The sequence below is a fragment of the Gymnoscopelus microlampas genome (genome assembly GCF_963454915.1).
Source record: "Gymnoscopelus microlampas genome assembly, chromosome: 9".
Classification (NCBI taxonomy): domain Eukaryota; kingdom Metazoa; phylum Chordata; class Actinopteri; order Myctophiformes; family Myctophidae; genus Gymnoscopelus; species Gymnoscopelus microlampas.
This window is the reverse complement of record NC_139946.1, coordinates 35,247,938-35,269,806: the sequence shown is the minus strand read 5'-3', so window position 1 is coordinate 35,269,806 and position 21,869 is coordinate 35,247,938. Positions and strand designations below refer to the sequence as shown.

At 41.8% G+C, this 21,869-nt stretch overlaps 1 protein-coding gene across 1 annotated transcript in view; it reads left to right on the top strand.

Annotated features, from left to right (window-relative positions):
* raver2 (ribonucleoprotein, PTB-binding 2) overlaps positions 1–21,869 on the top strand; it is a 104,896-nt gene that overhangs the window by 61,622 nt on the left and 21,405 nt on the right. The window contains exons 6-10 of the mRNA XM_084067828.1: positions 8,504–8,621; positions 14,450–14,532; positions 14,716–14,814; positions 15,544–15,655; positions 20,548–20,858. Coding sequence (XP_083923954.1) covers positions 8,504–8,621; positions 14,450–14,532; positions 14,716–14,814; positions 15,544–15,655; positions 20,548–20,858 — 723 coding nt within the window. The remainder of the gene's footprint in view (positions 1–8,503; positions 8,622–14,449; positions 14,533–14,715; positions 14,815–15,543; positions 15,656–20,547; positions 20,859–21,869) is intronic.

Here is a 21,869-nt window from a genome sequence, read left to right as displayed (position 1 = left end):
GTATTATTCGCATGAAAAAAAATGCCCCCGGTGTGTAAGGACCTTAAAGCCGAAAAATAGCAGATTTACAAGCTCACAACGTGTCGCGCTGCGACACGTTGTGAGCTTGTAGATCGTCTAAGATTTGAAATTGCTGAAAAATAAGCTTCATTTACGGTATGTAGAGTCTATGGGCGTAACGCTGTCCATTCTTTTCGAGCTTGTAGATCTGCTATTTTTGAGAAATCGTGAAAACGTGTACAAAACTTTGAATATATATATATTTTTAAAGCGAACATTTGTAACTCAAATCGTTGCTTCTGGGGGGTCCCTGGAACAAAATATTTTTAGATAGGGGTCCGCGGCCAAATCCATTTTGGGGGTCCTTGACATGAAAAAGAACCACTGATATAGAAATATACGTTTTTTTCAAAAAATAAATAGGATTTAGAAGACATTTTGTCAAATGTTTGACAAATGAACATTTGACAAACGACAAATGTTCGCTTTAAAAATATATGTTTATTCAAAGCTTTGCAAAACAAAATGCATGATTTAAAAAAAATAGCAGATCTACAAGCTCATAGCGCGGCACTCGGTGCCGCGCTATGAGCTTGTATATCTGCTATTTTTGAATAGCCCAACGAAATCTAAAAATGACGCGGATCCGTTCCCGGTCTTAACTCATTGAGTGCCATTAACGTGTTTCACGTGTTTTTACCGCTATGGCTCAACGTGCCAATGCGTTTGACGTGTTTTTGAAAAAATAGTAAAAAAAAAAAAAAATGATTTTTTGAAAAACATGTCCAGAACCCAAGATATCATCATCTGAAGATTTGCAGCTCCATCCACTCCTTGTTTAACTTAGAAATGAAAAAGGCTGTATCTCGCTTCCTAAGCACTTTTTGTTTTCTGTGAAAAAAGCTCTGGCACTGGGACAACATAATATAGAAATATTTTTTGTTTATTCGTTTCTGTTCTTTTACATACTCATAGGTAGTACAATTGAGTGCCAGAATTGCCAAACGTTTAAAAAAAAAATGTTTCTGGCACTCAGTGAGTTAATCTACTTTTAGGCATTTGCCATTCCCTGAAAAGAAATCTCCCTGTGTAATGTCGTCTGTTTTAGAACACAAGGCTAACACAGTCATAGAACAACTGTTGCAGACCCAGAGTTTAATTTTCCCCCAGAGAGAGACGGTCTAGCCTTGAATTTCAAAGGCAACAACAGAGTACGGGTGAAGAACGGTGGTAATAATGGACCGCCGCTCTGAATGCCAGCGCGCCGCGGTGACAGTGACACGGCCTCGTTTCTGAGCTGAATCAGCTGAGGTGTTTCATTGGAGAGATGAACTTAACCCTTTCAATCCGGGAAAGCAAAGCATGCATCTCTTGTCTTGTATTTTAGATGTCTTTGGCTATTGAAAAATAGCAGATATATACAATCCGCGCTTACGAGCCTGTAGATCTGTTGTTTTTGAAAAATTGTGATAATGTGTGCAAATCTTTGAATACATATTTTTTTAAAGCCAACATTTGTCAAATATTTTGTTCCAGGGACCTCCAAGAAGCAAAGATTTGAGTTAAAAACGTTGTTTCCAAAAAAGATATGCATTCAAAGATTCGCACAAACGTTCAACATTTTTCAAAAATAGCAGATCTACAAGCTTGTAGCGTCCGTTTTGTCAACGGGGGGGGGGGGGGGGGGGGCTTTCACTGTTTCAGCCCAGCCCTGCACATGAACTCTGCCAGTCCGCCCCTGGTTCCCAGGATTGAACGGGTTAACTAAAGAGATGCGAAGCAAGAGGTTAAAGGACTTCATTTCATACCTTGTCGACCGTCCGCGTCGTGTCGTGCGACAAAAGCGACGCATTATTCATCTGAAAAGAGTGTTGGCGTGAAACGTGTCTCTATCAGTACAGACAGAGAGAGAGAGAGCTCTATCAGTACAGACATGAGGAGAGAGAGAGAGCTCTATCAGTACAGACATGAGGAGAGAGAGAGAGCTCTATCAGTACAGACATGAGGAGAGAGAGAGAGCTCTATCAGTACAGACATGAGGAGAGAGAGAGAGAGCTCTATCAGTACAGACATGAGGAGAGAGAGAGAGCTCTATCAGTACAGACATGAGGAGAGAGAGAGAGAGCTCTATCAGTACAGACATGAGGAGAGAGAGAGAGAGCTCTATCAGTACAGACATGAGGAGAGAGAGAGAGAGAGAGAGCTCTATCAGTACAGACATGAGGAGAGAGAGAGCTCTATCAGTACATACATGAGGAGAGAGAGAGAGAGAGAGAGCTCTATCAGTACAGACATGAGGAGAGAGAGAGAGAGAGAGAGCTCTATCAGTACAGACATGAGGAGAGAGAGAGCTCTATCAGTACAGACATGAGGAGAGAGAGAGAGAGAGAGAGCTCTATCAGTACATACATGAGGAGAGAGAGAGAGAGAGAGAGCTCTATCAGTACATACATGAGGAGAGAGAGAGAGCTCTATCAGTACAGACATGAGGAGAGAGAGAGCTCTATCAGTACATACATGAGGAGAGAGAGAGAGCTCTATCAGTACAGACATGAGGAGAGAGAGAGCTCTATCAGTACATACATGAGGAGAGAGAGAGAGAGAGAGAGCTCTATCAGTACATACATGAGGAGAGAGAGAGAGCTCTATCAGTACAGACATGAGGAGAGAGAGAGAGAGAGAGAGAGAGAGAGAGAGAGAGAGAGCTCTATCAGTACAGACATGAGGAGAGAGAGAGAGAGAGAGAGAGAGCTCTATCAGTACATACATGAGGAGAGAGAGATCGAGAGCTCTATCAGTACAGACATGAGGAGAGAGAGAGAGCTCTATCAGTACAGACATGAGGAGAGAGAGAGAGAGAGAGAGAGAGCTCTATCAGTACATACATGAGGAGAGAGAGAGAGAGAGAGAGAGAGAGAGAGAGAGAGAGCTCTATCAGTACAGACATGAGGAGAGAGAGAGAGAGAGAGAGCTCTATCAGTACAGACATGAGGAGAGAGAGAGAGCTCTATCAGTACAGACATGAGGAGAGAGAGAGAGCTCTATCAGTACAGACATGAGGAGAGAGAGAGAGCTCTATCAGTACAGACATGAGGAGAGAGAGAGAGAGCTCTATCAGTACAGACATGAGGAGAGAGAGAGAGCTCTATCAGTACAGACATGAGGAGAGAGAGAGAGCTCTATCAGTACATACATGAGGAGAGAGAGAGAGAGAGAGAGCTCTATCAGTACATACATGAGAGAGAGAGAGAGCTCTATCAGTACATACATGAGGAGAGAGAGAGAGAGCTCTATCAGTACAGACATGAGGAGAGAGAGAGAGAGAGAGCTCTATCAGTACATACATGAGAGAGAGAGAGAGCTCTATCAGTACATACATGAGGAGAGAGAGAGAGAGAGAGCTCTATCAGTACATACATGAGAGAGAGAGAGAGCTCTATCAGTACAGACATGAGGAGAGAGAGAGAGAGAGAGCTCTATCAGTACATACATGAGAGAGAGAGAGAGCTCTATCAGTACATACATGAGGAGAGAGAGAGAGCAGGAGATGAGTCACAAGAGAGGTGAGGAGCCCAGACGCTCCTTCCAGTACGTAATGCCATTGGTTCTCAAAGTGGGGGCCTGGGACCCCCAGGCGTCCTTGGGGAGGGGGGTCCTGGGGCTCCCCAGCAAAATGTGTTTATAGAGGATATGCGCATGCTTAAAGTGAATGGCACATCGAGTGGCAAATCGAGTGGCAAAGCAACATGCAAAATGAGTTTAACATTGTTTAATGTTGTTTAATGCAATCAGATATGACTTTTCTGTTTGGATGCATGGGGTGTCAAGGCCAGAAAGTATTTTTTTTGACACTCAGTAGGCATTCCTGCATAACTTCCGGGTTTGATGATGATGTCACACGCATATCCTCTATACAGCATCACAATCATTTTTATCCACATTTTAAACATTGGCTATTTAAAAATAGCAGATGTACACGCTCGAGCCACTCTGCAAGCTTGTACATCTGGTATTTTTTTAACTAAAGTGTTTAAGATTTGTGGTGGAAGAAAACGCACAAATCTTCTCTTCTGGGAGTCCCTGGGCGCAAAACACTTTAAAATATATAAATATATAATCAATTTAGGGGTCCTTGACATGAAAAGGTTTGAGAACCACTGTGTTAACGCTGAACAGCCGTAAAAGCCAGGTCAAGGTTCAAGGTTCAAGGTTGTACTTTATTGTCACATCTTGTGTACAGCTACACAAGAGTAAAACTTATTTTTGTTCGGCTTCCTTCAGACAATGCAGCAGCATAGATAATAACAACAACAATGATAGTAATGATAAAAAACGTATAAAAAAGAAGGATTTCACCCATTAAGACCGGGAATTTATCTGTGTCATTTTTAGATTTGAGTTAAGAAGCATTTTTTTTTAATTTGTGAAAATATGTGCAAATCTTTGAATATATGTATTATTTTAAAGCAAACATTTTTTTATCTCCAATCTTTGCTTCTCGGGGTCCCTGGAACAAAATATTTTGAGATGGGGGGGTCCGCGGCCAAATAAATATAATTTTGGGGGTCCTTGACAATTATGAAAAAGAGAACCACTGATATAGCAACTTAGGTGTTTTCAGAATACAGTTGGGATTTAGAAGACATTTGTAGAATGGGCTTCGGGTCTTACCCAGGGTAGTGCATATAATCTTGGTATATCATACACATCAACAGCATTGTTTCAGTAGCTGCCACCTAACCTTATGTAAACATAATGTTGGTTTATTGGACCTTTAAGAGATAAAGAGCTGCTCGTTGCCATTGGCCGACATGTGTTCAATATGTGAATTCTATAAGGACCAGATGGCCTGGCTGCAACCTTCCTCCCCTCTTCTCCCTCCATCCCTCCCTCCCTTCCCTTATTCACCACTTCTCACCCTCACTCCTCACCTCCCCTGTGTGTGTGTGTGTGTGTGTGTGTGTGTGTGTGTGTGTGTGTGTGTGTGTGTGTGTGTGTGTGTGTGTGTGTGTGTGTGTGTGTGTGTGTGTGTGTGTGTGTGTGTGTGTGTGTGTGTGTGTGTGTGTGTGAGGGAGAGAGTGATTGTGTGGGTGTGTTGTGTATTTGAGCCTGCAGCCAGACTGATGCACACTGACATTTTCTTCTTACTTTAGGATATTCTATTCCTCTTCGCCTCTCTCTCCTCTTCTCTCCCCTCTTTCTCTTCTCAAAGACGTTGTCGGCTGTGTCTGGTCTTGTTCGTCACGCACGCACGCACGCACGCACGCACGCACGCACGCACGCACGCACGCACGCACACACACACACACACACACACACACAAAACAGACACATCGTCACATATCATGTACATAATACACTCTTTCCTTTCCTATCTCCATCTCAGTCTCTCTCTCTCTCTCTCTCTCTCTCTCTCTCTCTCTCTCTCTCTCTCTCTCTCTCTCTCTCTCTCTCTCTCTCTCTCTCTCTCTCTGTGTGTGACAGGCTGAAGTCAAGGCCCCTCCATCCATGTGATGTGTGCCCTCCTTCCAGGAGGTGACAGAGGGGTAGAGGGAGGTGACAGAGGGGTAGAGGGGGGCTGAAGTGAAGTGTGTCTCTTGTAGCTCAGGGGCAGGCAGGCAGGCAGGGAGGCAATATCACCATCATGCTAGTGTTGTTTTAAATAGCTGTGACTGTGGGCTAGCCGGCCTGCCACACTCTGCTGTTGCACACTGTCAACACACTGAGGGCTCCGCTCCATCCATTCAAAGATATTCCCTTTCTTTCGTTGCGACGTCATCTAATTCATTTTAAATCACATTTTAAGGTAGGGCTGGGCAATTAACCCAAAAATATATTGAAACCGAGATTAGGACCAATAATAACCGATTAAATCTTCCTCGTGTAGGTTAATCAAATTATCGAGAAGCAGGCAGACAGACAGAAAGATACAGATATCTCCATATATGGGCATTAAAGGGACACAGGCAGACAGAATTCTCCATACTGTATGGCTTTGTGGCTTGCAGACACTGGCAGAGGTGTGTGTACCAAATTCCAGGACCAGAGAAGAGTATTCAGCTATTGAAAAGTCAATAGCTGAGAATAAAGAAGTGAAGAAAACCCACCAACCTAAAACCCACCAACTCAGAGAGTTTTCAGCTATTGAAAAGTCAATAGCTGAGAATAAAGAAGTGAAGAAAACCCACCAACCTATTTATATACAGTTATTCATTCTTTTGGTAATAATGCAAAATGTCCTTGAGCGCGGGTTAAGCTTACTTCCTAGCAAAAATGTATTACATTTATAGCCCTTATTTGAACTGCTGCAAATCTGTATTAACCCTGAGGCTGATTCTACGAAATGTGTTCTAACTCTTTTTTAACGTTTGCAAAAATATGTTGCTGTATCAAACTCAAACTTTTTCATGTCAAGGACCCCCAAAATTATATGTATTTTGCCCGTGGACCCCCATCTCAAAATATTTTGTTCCAGGGACCCCCCAGAAGCAAAGATTTAAGTAAAAAACGTTCACTTTAAAAATATATATATTCAAAGATTTGCACACATTTTCACAATTTTTCAAAAATAGCAGATCTACAAGCTCATAGCGCCACGCTATGAGCTTGTATATCTGCTATTTTTGAATAGCCAAAGAAATTAAAATGACACAGATGCGTTCCTGGTCTTAATGAGTTAAAGATAGTGAAGTTAATTGATTTATAGCCAATGGGTTGGCTTGGCCCACTCAGGGAAGCCTGCACCTACACCCGCCTACACCCTCCCACAGACACAGAGGTTCAGTGCGTCCCCCATAGACCCACGGGCACAGAGAGATACAGACATTTGTGGTTTTTCGGTTCTCGACAAACCGAGATCCCACTCATATACAGTACAATACGGTATAGATATAGATAAAAGAGAGCTTCAGGCTAATCGTCAGGGTCTGATTTGACGGAATCCCTATTGTTAACGATACACTACAGCATATTGATGCGTCCCTTATAGATTTGAGAGAGACATTGATGGAATGGGGTTGTGTGTGTGTCTATCTACATAAATAGATCTTCTGAGCCTGAGGGAGAGGAGAAGGGTTTCAATCACACACACACACACACACACATGCACGCACATGCACGCACGCGCGCGCACACAAAACTACAAATGATGTGAGAGAGAGAAAATTACAAACAATTATTTCTCCCACGTCTTTACACGTGTAAACCTGTGATGTTTGAAGTATTGTTGGCACGTTTGTAACCTTCACAGTAGGTAACAAAAACGAGCACTCTTCAGTCTGTATATTGTATAAGGCAGTTCGCCAGGTGCACGGCTCACGAAGATTCACAGTAAGAAAGCAATATAGCCAGCACTCCCATGTCCTTCTGGTACTTTTATTTCTCCATCTGCGCACAGACAGACACAGCAAACACGGACGCGTTTCGGCGTCAAGCCTTCCTCAGCGTGTATTGTTACCAGTGGTGTAAAGTAACTAAGTACATTTACTCAAGTACTGTACTTTTCTTTTTTTTTTGTGTGTGTGTGTGTACAATTTTGAGGTACTTTTACTTTGCTGGAGTATTTCCAATTGTCTATACTTTTACTTCTACTCCACTGCATCTCAGAGGCAAGTTACTTTGCAGATATAAATTATTACATTATAAAACATACATTAACCACTTATGCCCTATTTTATAACTAGGCTATTTGAAAATAGCCGATCTACAAGCTTGTAGGTCTGCTATTTTCAAACAATTTAGTACTTTTACTTTTGGTACTTTAAGTGCATTTTGATGCCAATACTTTTGTACTTTTACTTAAGTAAATTTAGAATTCCGGACTTTTTTTAAAAAAAAACTTTGTCTAGAATTCCGGACTTTTACTTGTAACGGAGTACTTCTACATTGCAGTATTGATACTTTTTTTTTAAGTAAAACATTTGAGTACTTTTTCCACCACTGATTATTACACGCTTCAGAGTGCTGGCTATTTCTTTATTAATGTTTGTAACCTCGCCTTCCTCTATACATCCTAACCCTCACACTCTCTCTCTTCATTGAACAGCTTCTGCTCCCTCTTCGTCTGTCTGTTCATCCTCTCTCTCTCTTCTCTCATGCCTCCCACTCATGCTCACAGACAGTGACAGAGTGGCTCTCTCTTTTTTTCCCTTCTCTGATTACATAACAAACGGGTATCATGCTGTAAACAAGTGTAATGACACAACTTGGCCATCGGAAGCTCCTAATGACGAGATTGGATACCTAGTTTACCCAAGTATGCGCACGCGCACACACACGCACACACACACACACACACACACACACACACACACACACACACACACACACACACACACACACACACACACACACACACACGCCTAAGACAACATCTTGTCAGCTTTTTTAATTGTGTGCATGTGTGCCTGCGTGTGTGTGTGTGTGTGTGTGTGTGTGTGTGTGTGTGTGTGTGTGTGTGTGTGTGTGTGTGTGTGTGTGTGTGTGTGTGTGTGTGTTGTTCCAGATGCTGACTAGCAGAAAGGGCCTGCTACCAGAGCCCAGTCTGGCCCAGCTGTTGACCAGCATGACCAACCCTGCTGCCCTTCAAGTTCTCATCAGACCCTACCACACTGGGAAGAGAGGTACAGTACACCAGTGTCAAGGACCCTCAAAATGATATGTATTCGGCCACGGACCCCCATCTCAAAAAAAAATTGTTCCAGGGACCCCCGGAAGCAAAGATTTGAGTTACAAATGTTTGCTTAAAAATAGCAGAGCGCTATGAGCTTGTATATCTGCTATTTTTGAATAGCCAGAATATAAAAGGTTAAAATGATTGTGACACTATATTAACACATTTTTCTGGGGACCCCCTGGTACCCCCCCAGGACCATTGTTTGTTTTTTTTACTTTAAGAACCAATGCAGTACACCCACGCATGCACACGCATGCACACACGCACACACACACGCGCACACACACACACACACACACACAGAGTATCCGTCAGTATCCATATTGACACATACGTTCACGTGTCCATAAATAACACTGACAACTGTTATGGGGTATGCCAACGTTAATTACATTAACTGTTCGCACAGTATATATATAGAACGAGGGACTCTGCGTTGGGTTTCATGTCGTTCGTTTTTTACTTTGAAGCTCTTCTGTCCCCTGAGTTACAATATTCAGCCCTGTCCATCATGGTGTTTTGACGGACAACAGACACCATGTGTGACGGTTTATACTTGCCTGACGACGGTGTCGCTCACTGAAAATAGCAACAATGTCCAGCATACAGTAATAATAAAAAAGAAAAAGGATGCATAATAGTAGGTAAAAGTAGGTAATAAGGTATAATACGAGGTTATTAATGCAGTGGGTGTGAAAAAAAACTAACTACAACTAAAAAATCACACCCAGTGTGAAGTGAGTGGTGCCTTTGATGAGTTCATTATGCGCATGTGTTGCACTCCTCTTTGTGTTTAATTAGTGTAACTGGTTGCGGCTTTGTGTTGCAATCAGCTGCAGCTGTTGAGGCCAGACACAAACATGTTGAGGCCATCCGCAAACATACGGACGGACAGACACACAGTCCTTGTGAGTGGTTGGCACCACTCAAAAATTACTATATTTTGCAGCCACGAAAAATATACAAAATATAGAATATAAAGAATATAAATCGGATAATACATTAGCAACCGGGATATACAGAATATATACTGTGTTTATACAATTCTGAGCTATCGTACAATACAGCGTAATACAATACAAAAGCGTAATACAATTTGTATACAAAGAGATGTGCAACGAGATTTGTCCAAGGTTGTTTTTTAAGGGCGTATTTACAGGTTAAAGACAGTTGACATGGTCAGCTGGGACATTGTTCAGGTCTCTGTTAGCCTGAGTGAAAGAGTTCTTTCTGCGTGGCTTTGTGACAGCACTTGGGTTGGGATCTGGAACCGGATCGAACATTGTGGATCCGGAACGAACCGGTTCCATCACATTTGGAACCGTTTCCGGAACCGGTTTATCCCACTGTCAGAGACTATGGAGACTTCACGTCGGCTGTGCAATTACAATTGTATTGGTATTTGTTTCTCAAACTCTTTGGAAACAAATCGAACTGTAAGGGTCCATTTACGAGTGTTTAGAGGGAATCGTTAAGAAACCAGAATCGTGCCCAGGGGCAACATGCGGCCCCCACCTTCACTTAAAGCGGCCCGCAGGTTAATATCGGAATACCGATAGATTATTGATTTCAGTTACAATTCCAAACATGCAAACATGACCCGCTTTAACTACTTCAGTCTATATTAGTAGCTTAATGACTAGTATTAAAATGCTATTGTCTTTTTTATGCCCAATGTATTTGTATTTAAGATCATAAAGTTAACATAAGTATAACTAAACACATTTAAAATTAAATAAAAATGTTACTTTTCAGGATTTCAATTAAAACATAGCACAAAAACAACAGGATTTCCAATTTAAAAATGGCAAAAAATAGCAGATCTACAAGCTCAAAGCGTGTCGCGGTGCGACGCGTTTTGAGCTTGTAGATCTGCTATTTTTGCTACTTTTGTGTGACATAGAATGGCGAAGTACGGCATTCATTTACCAAAAAAGTTAAAATACGGCGATAAGAGGTGTCTGCCCGACAGTACAGTATATGCAATGTGGCCCTGTGGAGTGAGTGTGGAAATATAGTGGCTCTCTCCATCATCAAACTTGCCCATCCCTGGTTTAAATCTTAAAGGATCCCAACCCTGGACAGCACAGGCATTATATCCTGACTGCAGCCGTTACAAACAGCCCATTGTCAGGATGATATGGTGGGTCCTTTTCAGACACCTTGTGGAATATGAGTCCTGCACAGGACAGGGAGTCTCCATGGTGTGTTTGGCACAGAGTGAAGCACTCTCTGCAGGGCTCGCCGGTCCTGGGAGGAGTTGTTCCCATACCAAACCGGTGATACTGTAGAGCCTAGACCCCATCAGAATGCTCTGAGTCGTAGAGCCGAGTTGAAGGATTTCAGGACCTTCTTCTGTGACACTTTGAATCTCCTCAGCTGTCTGAGGTGGTATACTGTAGGCGCTGCTTAGCCTTCCTGGTCGGAGTGTCTGTGTGTACTGTAAATAGTCCATGACAATTCCACAAAGTGATGTGCACACCAGTGGTGGAAAGTGCATTTACTTAAGTACTGTTACTTGAGTAAAACATTTTTGTATTTGTACAAAAAAAATCTACTCCACTACATCTCAGAGGCAAATATTGTACTTTTAATCCACTACAATTATTTGAAAACTTTATTTACTTGTTACTTTGAAGATATACATTATTATATTATAAAACATACATTAACCACTTCAGCCCTATATACATTTCGGCCATTTGAAAATAGCAGATCTACAAGCTCACAATGCGTCACGATGCGACACATTGTGATCTGCTATTTTCAAAAGATTTTTATACATTTGAAAACATTTTGATACTAATACTTTTGCACTTTTACTCAAGTACATTTTTAATTCTGGACTTTTACTTGTAACAGAGTATTTCCACATTGCAGTATTGATACTTTTACTTGAGTAAAACATTTGAGTATGCATAACCTGGGAGATGGCGTCATCTGTGAATCTGTTTGGAAGGCAAACTGTAATGGTTCAAAAGCATACCGTATTTTTGTTTTGATTATTTTAGATTGGATTGCATTGGATTCCATTACTTTCAGTATGATATGAAAGTCATCTCGCAGATACTTGCTTAGATCTCACATATTTTAAAAAGGGATGCCCTTGAACGGCCACATCTTTCTGAGCAAAATGAGGCGTGAGGTGTGTGCAGATTGCTTATTTTGATTTGCTATTTCAAAAAATGTAGCAGTACTCTGAATATTTTTCATTCTCGCAAAAACCAGCGCTGCGTTGCTGAACTTGCGGTATAATCAAAAGTTCAAGAATTGTCTCACCGATACACTCTTCTTCATAACCAGCCGTCCACACACACCTTCGTTATTTGATGAATGCCTAATCAGGTATTAAAATGAAGTCGTGTGACATCAGTGGAACAAATGAGAAAAGGAAGTGAGAGAAGGTGGGGGGTGCTCTCTTAACCCATTAAGACCGGGAACGCATCGGTGTGTCATTTTAAGATTTCTTTGGGCTATTCTTTGAGGATATATTTTTTAAAGCGGACATTTATTACTCAAATCTTTGCTTCTGGGGAATGGGGATTCTCCAAATGTCTTCTAAATCCTAACAGTTTTTTTTTTTAAAACGTATGTTGCTGTATATTAGTTGTTCTCAAACTTTTTCATGTCAAGGACCCCTCAAAATGATATGTATTTGGCCACGGAACCCCATCTGAAAATATTTTTTTCCAGGGACCCCCCAGAAGCAAAGATTTGAGTTACAAATGTTAGCTTAAAAAAAATATGTATTGAAAGATTTGCACACATTTTCACGATTTTTCAAAAATAGCAGATCTACAAGCTTGTATGTCTGCTATTTTTGAATAGCCCAAAGAAAGAAAAAAAATGACACAGATACGTTCCCGGTCTTAATGGGTTAAGGAAATGCGACCACACAATTAAAGTCTAAAATTAGGCCCCCCTGATTAAATGTTAAACTTTCTCTACCTATTCTAGGGGGAGCTACCATTAGCATTTTGACACATACATTTATTATGAGGAGGCCTTGTGATCCGTAGAATTAACACGAAGAAAGGGATGAGAGAAACAGAAAGGAGGAGTTTATTCGGCGCTAGCTTCAGAACTTCTTCTATTGTAGATTTTTAATGAGTCCTGAAAATCAGATGCAACGCATTCTAGTCATGATTCTATCTTCAAAACTGGGCGCTGCATCCTAAAAGTCAAAGTTAATCAACCCAGGAACGCTTTCAGCTATAGTCATTATTTTATACTTTGGCTATTCAAAAATAGCAGATCTACAAGCTCATAGCGCCTCATAGCAGATCTACAAGCTATGAGCTTGTAGATCTGCTATTTTTGAAAAATCGTGAAAATTTGTGCAAATATTTGAATATATATATATATTTTTAAGCGAACAATTGTGACTCAAATCTTTGCTTCTGGGGGGTCCCTGGAACAAAATATTTTGAGATGGAGGTCCGTGGCGGCGCGGCCAAATACATATCATGTTGGGGGTCCTTGACGTGGAAAACTTGGAGGACCACTGGTATTATAGCAACATACGGTTTATAGAAAACTGTTAGGATTCAGAAGACATTTGTAGATGCGTTCCCAGATTGAGTGGATTAATAATGATAAAGAAGTTCCTGCTTACCACTGCGGAAACGAGGAGTTTTAATCCTCTGCGGTGCCTCCGGCTTGGCTGGGCATCCATTCGAACACAATTGGCCGTGTTGACCTGGCTTCCGCACAGCAGGTTGGCCTGTTCAGTGGGGTGTGGAAGTAGGAGGAATAGCATGCACCTCCACCTATAGGACCAACTGTAGCAGGGACCAAGTTTGTCCCTAGCACGGACCAAGCTTGTAGATCTGCAAAAAAAAAAGTAAATCTTTGAATACATTTGTTTTTGAAAGTGGACATTTTTAACTCAAATCTTTGCTTCTGGGGTAGAGTTCTGAAATTCTGCCTGAACCTGACCCTACCCGACCCGACGTTTTCGGTCCAGGCCGGGCCCAAAATCTATGCTAACTAGTCGGGCCGAGCCTCGGGTTCTGTGAAGAAAAAATTAAAAAAATTAAAACAAATCTATTACCCCCCAAAAAAGAAATTTAAACTGCCCCTAGCGGCCATCCGACCTTCCTAGCCTGTGTCGAAAATTTGCAAAAATGGACGTTTTCAAGATGTTTTGGCCATTATCTCTGGAACAGAAGGCTGCTCAGAATCTGCTCAGTTCAAAGCTTGTTGGTGTGTGACTTTGAGGACATTAAGCACATAATGACACCTTTTGGGGTTTTCGGGCTTAAAAGTATGATAATTGTTCGGGGCGGGCCGAGCCTCAGGCCGGCCCAGTAGGGCCCAGTTAGGGCTGGGCCTTAATTTTCAGGCCCGTTGAGAACTCTATATTCTGAGGATTCTACAAATGTCTTCTAAATCCTGTAATTTTGCTGTAATATCAGTGGTTCTCAAACCTATTTTATGTCAAGGACCACCCAAAATGTATTTGTCCGCAGACCCCCCCATCTCAATGTTTTGTTCCAGGGACCCCCCCAGAAGCAAAGATTTGAGTTAAAAATGTACCGTATATATATATATTCAAAGATTTGCTCACGTGTTTTTGATTTTTTCAGCTCACAGCTTGTATATCTGCTGTTTTTGAATAGCCAAAGAAATCTTAAAATGACCCAGATGTGTTCCCGGATTGAATGGGTTACATTTCTCTTTCTGTTTCCTACAATACATTATGTGTGGGTTTCCTTTGCTCTGCTGTTATGATAGCAGAACGATGATGACTGTACTTTGTTTCTCTGCTTGTAGGGAAGTACGGCCGTCCTCAAAGCCTGCCCTTCTTCAGACCCCCTCTCACCACAGCCCTGCTGACACTGGGCAAGGCACAACAGGTCATCAGAGTGCATCGCTGTGTGTGTGTGTGTGTGTGTGTGTGTGTGTGTGTGTGTGTGTGTGTGTGTGTGTGTGTGTGTGTGTGTGTGTGTGTGTGTGTGTGTGTGTGTGTGTGTGTGTGTGTGTGTGTGTGTGTGTGTGTGTGTGTGTGTGATAATTCATTACTGTGCTGTTTGTTGCAGAATGCTATGCTGGGGAATGGGCTGGTCCTACAGAACCTCTTGCACATGCAGATGGCCCAGCAGCAGCTCCTGCACATCAAAGACAAGCGCATCAGCGGTGTAAGACACCTGGTTCACTCTGTGCGTGTGTGTGTGTGTGTGTGTGTGTGTGTGTGTGTGTGTGCGTGTGTGTGCTTTTATTGTCACATGTGTGTACCGTACATTATGTGCTTAAAATGGCCTCAAGATTGTCGCCTTAAAATGTTTCTTCATAGATTCTGAAGCAAAAAAAAACAATTGAGTCATTGAGGTGGTGGAGTCATTGAAGTGGTGCCAGGGGACCCCAGCTAAATTATTTACTGTTCATATGATTTCTATTTCTGGAACAAGGGTACACATTCAGCTAAATGAAGAGGATTTGGTTTGTACAATGTACCATGAAAAATAGGCTCGCAAAGGAGATGCTGAACTCTCTCCCCTTATGGGAAGTGTATGGGCTTTGAGTTAAATAAGACTGAGGATTTTACAGTGTAGCCCAGACTGGGGCTATGACAGCGCATGCTACCATAATGAGTTCCAATAATTTAGTCCATCTTTCGCCATTGTGTGATAAAATATTCAACTGCGCTCAGTGCGCTCCCTTACGATCATGTAATTAGCCATTACACATGCGTTCAGTTGCTAAATTTAGGACTTGACATTCGTTTAAAAGTAACAGGGGTGCCGGGTACCCACCCTCGCCATTTTCATTTACCTCTCTATACTTCTCTTACCTCTATTCTAACCTTTTTTCCCATTTCTTTCTTTCCCTCGCTACCCCTCCCCCCCATCTCTCTCTCTCTCTACCAGGCCTCTAGTCTGTTACGGGACCCATCCCGGCTGCTGCTCCATAAAAGCATGTCTCTGAGGCCTCTATGTCCCGTGGCCCTCGGGAAGGGCCTGCTGGGAGACTCCCCCACAGGTGAGACACAGGAACTACACCTTGACTGGACCTGCTGGCCAATTCAATCAGAACCTTCATTTGTGCAAGATGGAAGCCTCGTTTGCAATTGGGCCTTGCTACAATTACAGTCAAAAACCATACACAGTAAAATCATGAGTGTACATTTAACTCTGGACCTGTAAGTTGGTTACTTTTGTACTCTTTCAGAGTTACAAATGAATAAATGAACACTGATTATTTGACTGTGTATACAGTATATTAGAATGCTATACAGTACATTCTAATGTACTGTACTGTATGTATAGTAATGGACAGGCTCTATCCTTGGGCCAAGGATAGAGCCCTGAGGGACCCCAGTCAACCAAGTACTGTATACAGTATAACAGTGGTCCCCAAACTTTGTAGTTTGAGACCCAAAAGATGAATTTGGTGTCTCTCCGGGACCGCAAAATACTACATCATTGATATATTGAAATTCTTTATTAGGAGTAACCCCTTGAGATTCAGGATCTCGTTTTCGAGGGGGTCCTAGAGACAGCAGTACAGTATACAGTAACATATGAAAAAAAAAAAAAAACTAATAACAAAAAACTGAAGACAAAACATCAACCGGACAAGAAACAACACATAGGACAACACAATCAGGGTATTATACTCTAAGCAAGCACAAAAAAATGGATCATTTGTTCAGAGTCAGATATCATTGTCATTTTCAACGTCAGCAACAGATAGTATATAAAAGTAAAGTGCAGTGATGTAATGGTCACGGACATGTACAAGAGATTGTGTTATAAGAAGCCAGTGCACTTTTGAACATATAGAAAGATGTTATGGTTCGAATATTTACCCGTAGATTGTTCCAGTCAGATGGGGCTTTATACATGAAGGCTCTCTTACCTAATGAAGTGGAGACTGTAGGTACAGAAAAGTAAGGCTGCGTGGTGTGCCTCAACTGGTAGTTGTTAGGGGATGGTCTTAGAAGCTGTTTGAGATATTGAGGATAGTTGAAATGTATACATTTAAAAATAAACTGTAACCAGTGACACTGTCTTCTTATTGTGGGTGAGGGCAGTTGAAGATTTTCATACATAGTACAGTGGTGAGTTGTAAAAGGACAACCTAGGACGAATCTGCACAGTTTGTTATATACAATATTAAGCATAGTCAGGTTGGTTTTGGATGCGGCTTGATACACGACATCGGCATAATCAAATATCGGTAGAACAAGTTGTAATATTAGTCTTTTCCTAACAGAGAATGTAAAACAGTTTCTAGAGCGATAGAGAACACCGATGCTGAGGTTAACCTTTCTTATGATATGATCAATATGACATTTGAATGACAGTTCGGTATCTAGCCACAGGCCCAAGTATTTGGTGTGTTCAACTCTTTGCAGTGGAGTACCATCCAAGCTGGAAATAGAACAGGAATGATTTATGGATTTAGATTTAATATTTTGACGTGTACCAAAGATCATCGTGAAGGATTTTGTTTTGTTAAGTTGTAATTTGTTGGCTGCTAACCAGTGTTGTAGAGTAGTGAAGTCGGATTGCAGAGCTAATTCAATTTCTGGTATTGTGGTTTTGGAGATGTATAGTACTGTATCATCAGCATAGAGTTGGACACTACATTCCGAACAGATTGAAGGGAGGTCATTAATAAAGATGGAAAATAGAAGTGGACCAAGGGATGAGCCTTGAGGCACACCTCGTTCTTGAACCAACAGATCAGATTTACATCCTTTTATGACGACACATTGTTTTCTATTATGCAAATAGGAGTTAAACCATAACAAAGCACTGCGTGATAGACCAACAGAATACAATTTATCTAAAAGAAGGTAGTGGTCAACCAAATCAAAAGCCTTGGATAGGTCAATGAAGATTGCTCCAGTTAATTTTTTATCAGCAGATGCTGAGAAAATGTCATTTGTGAGTTTTAATAAAGCGGTGGTTGTGGAATGATTTGATCGAAAACCGGATTGAAAGGGTGATAAGATATTAAAGTTATTGAGATAATGTGACAGTTGATTATAGATTAGCTTTTCGAAATTTTTTACAGTTGAGCAAATGATTGAGATAGGTCTGATTGATGGGCAATCCAAGCTAATAGAAACTGCAGGCTTTCTATTCCTGGAAAGTTAGCATGCTATAATGGAAGCCATAGTTCTCTTGTTATGACAAATCCACTTTTTTAACATGACTATTAGTGAGGACCAATTATATGAAGATAGGTTGAAAATGGGTGAAGTCGTCTTTCAAGGTTTATTTTTTATTTGTATGGATTTTTTATGGAAAAGTTTAGATTTTTTGAAATTGTTTTGAAATAACATTATTTTTAAGGCCAACGGATATGTACCCGCGACCCATAGAAATGAGTGCGCGACCCACAAATGGGTCCCTACCCAGCGTTTGAGAACCACTGGTATATAGGGTTCAAGTAGTTTATTCTGGTATCTAATCCCTGGAATAAGTTCCTATTTGGGACAGTGGGATTAGAGGATGTTGTTGTTTGTGTTCCCGCGCTCAGTGATGTTTTCAATAACAGCTATCAGGGTTCCGCTTCAGTTCAACCTGCTGGATATTTGTTTGCTATACAAATCCCCCGGGGAACCTCTGAGCACATTTGCAATTCAAATCCCCCAAACTGAGAAAAGCAGTTTGTTTCCTTTTTCAATGGGAACGCTGTATCACAGACTTTCTGAGTGTGTTTGTGAGTGAGTGTGGTGCACTGCATGCATATTTTGTTTACGTTCTTTTTGGTGGTAATTTGAGGCTTTTATACATGCATGCATCTGGGATTGTTTGTTTAACCACTTGACCCATTAAATCCCGGAACGCGTCTCTGTCATTTTAGATTTTCTTTGGCTATTCAAAGATAGCAGACATACTCATGTCTGCTATTATAGCTCATAGCGCGACACCAAGTGCCGCGCTATGAGCTTGTAGATCTGCTATTTTAGAAAAATCATGACATTTTTGGGAAATATTATTATTATTATTTTTTTTTTAAGCAGACATTTGTAACTCAAATATTTGCTTCTGGGGGGTCCCTGGAACTAAATATTTTACAAATGAAAAATATTTATTCCAAGATTTGCACTCATTTTCACGATTTTTCAAAAATAGCCAAAGAAATCTTAAAATTACACAAATGATGCTTTCCCGGTCTTAAAGGGTTAAACCCTAGTTGACCGGGGTTCCCCAGGGATCTGTACTTGGTCCCCTCCTTCTTTCTCTCTAGTGTGGGCTTGTAGATCGGCTATTTTCTGCAAATATTCGCCTATTTTCCCGGATGTTGGCTATTATGAGATTCATAATTCTGTGAGTGTATACTTGCTGATGTGTGCTCATACACAGTATTATTATTATTAGTGTGTGTGTGTGTGTGTGTGTGTGTGTGTGTGTGTGTGTGTGTGTGTGTGTGTGTGTGTGTGTGTGTGTGTGTGTGTGTGTGTGTGTGTGTGTTTATTAAACCCTGGATTGAATGGAATCTGAGAGCATGAAATGCAGGAACAAGCTGTTTGCAATAACGATGATTAGCTGGGATCTGATGCATAAGGCATGATCTGAAATATCATATTTAACTTCAGCAGCCAGGCTAAAAGCCTGCTTACAGCTCTCTCGGTTACACTCCACGAAACTCCAATCTCATTTACAATATCATATCCCCAGGAGCTCATTTTAGATTTGACATATTCCCTTAAGTTCACAGCATGACGCTCAACCACAATCCATCATTCAGGCGGTAAATCAGCAAATTGTCACCTCCTCATAAACAAACATAAAACACTTTTGGAGGACAATATCTTTCTTTTACAATTATATATCTTTATTCTTCTATGGTATTAAAATGGTAGGCTACACAAAATGTCAACTCTGAGTCAAGGTGACGTAATGTCATTTGAAATGAAAGGAAAACACTTTCACTCACAAGTGCATGTTTTCTCCTTTCCTTTAGTAATAGTACAACACGCGACACACACCCATCAGAAATTCACATCCCCCAATGTTTCACTCCCCCAAAATCAGTACCCTGAGGTATCATTGTGTTGTTACATTAACCAATACACTCTTGATGAAGGCCCAGAGGGACCCAAACGTCTGTCAATTTGACTAAAAACTGATGCTGCAGATTTTGGTTCTTGAAATACTTTCTTCATGATTGCTTCATTGGTTACATTAACAACCGTTGTACTAGGGGAACAGACTGTATGAACCCCTACTATGCTACCACTATTTCTGACAGAATACAGTGAACTATGAGCGTGTGTCCACAACTAATCTCACGCACCACTAGGCCCATAATAATTTAGTTCCTCGGCTGCTGTTAGCGTGCACAAGACAAATTAAAACGGATTGGCATGTTAGTTTGTGAGATAAGCTGCGGTACACACTATGATGCAATGTATAGTTTCACGTCTGCACCTCGAGGGACAAGAGCGACAGGAGAGTTTTGAGTTAACCCATTAAGACTTGAGGCCGATTCTACAAAATGTCTTCTAAATTATGTATTCAAATCCTTAACCTTTAAATTAAATTCATTATTTCTGTGGATTAAAATGCTTTTTTATTTATTTATGTGATTCCCTTGCTGCGCTGGCAATTTGCCGAAAGGCCAAGTGGCCTTACCCTGGCGGATATTTGTGCACCTTTTCTGCAAAAAAAAAGGCATATCAATCATTCACATCTGAACTGACCTTCTCCTTCCATCTCTTTCCATTCTATTCTACTGTCCTCTCCTCTCTCTTCCTCTCATACCTTGTTCTGTCTCCCTGGTCCTCTCTCTCTCTCTCTCTCTCTCTCTCTCTCTCTCTCTCTCTCTCTCTCTCTCTCTCTCTCTCTCTGTCTCTCTCTCTCTCTCCATCTCTCTCCATCCTCCCTGTTCACCTGCCCGTGTCTCTCCTGCAGAGTTAGGGCAGGATGCTGTGCCAGGCTCTCCCCACAGTGCCACCATGGTGTCAGCAGCGGGCATGCTGCCATACCTCCAGGGACGGACAGCCGGAGGCGGAGATCAGAACGGAGCGCACGCCGTCTCTAGCACTCCCGCTGCTTCCTGCTCCTCGTCATCCGACAGGCAGCCCGCGCCTCCTGGGACCACGGTGAGCTCCCAGCCCCATCAGGGACAGAGCTACTCCCTGGGGATTAGTAACTCAGGCCTCGGTCCCCCTCCGCCCAAAGCGCCGGGAAACCCGCACGGCATCTCTGACGGCTCCCCACTGGTAAGCATACAGATCACGCACATGCGTGCGCGCGCGCGCACACACACACACACACACACACACACACACACACACACACACACACACACACACACACACACACACACACACACACAAACGTACGTTTCTTATCCCCTTACACAACCTTAACCGATTAAACCATAACAAGGTACATGCCTGTACTTTAACTCCTACCTTATGAGACTTCAGTAAAGGTTTACCTTAGCGCTAGGATTTATCTTGGTTGCTTGTTTTTGCAGGAAATGCACTTAAAACTTCTGGTGATTAGTAGTTTTCGTTCCCTACCTATGTTGAATACACTTATTGTAAGTCGCTTTGGATAAAAGCGTCTGCTAAATGAAATGTAATGTAATGTCCCCGTTCAGACATGCGTTCCCAATAAACTTGCAAATGTCTACAAAATGTGGCCTATGTAAGGAACACACACACACACGCTCGCACACACACGCGCGCGCGCACACACACACACACACACACACACACACACACACACACACACACACACACACACACACACACACACACACACCACAAAATCCACTGACTCCTCACCTCCCTGCTTCACCTGTCTCTCTCAATGACTGGTGTTCTATGGCCAGGGGCATTTATCCCTGCTGGTCTCTGGCTTCGGTCTACTTGCCAACCCGTCTGCCTTTGACTCTACACAGACCTGTCTATAACCTGATTTGTGCTCCTGTATACTACGTTGCTCCCTGCCAAAATACATGGCCATGTCAGTGTTGGGTTCACACATTGCTATGCTATAACTTTATTTGATTTCCATGGTGAAAACAATGATGGCCTGTGGTAATTATGGAGCTAAGAATGTTAATTATGGAGTTAAGACGCTAACATGTCAAGTCGTTCTTGATTCTAGTCCCCTGGTTGTCTTCTCCTTAGCCTCTTGCTTCACAATAATGGAGATCAGCTCCCAACAGAGGAGAACTGTAATTAATTGGCAGCACAAAACGCCCTGTTTTTCACTATTTA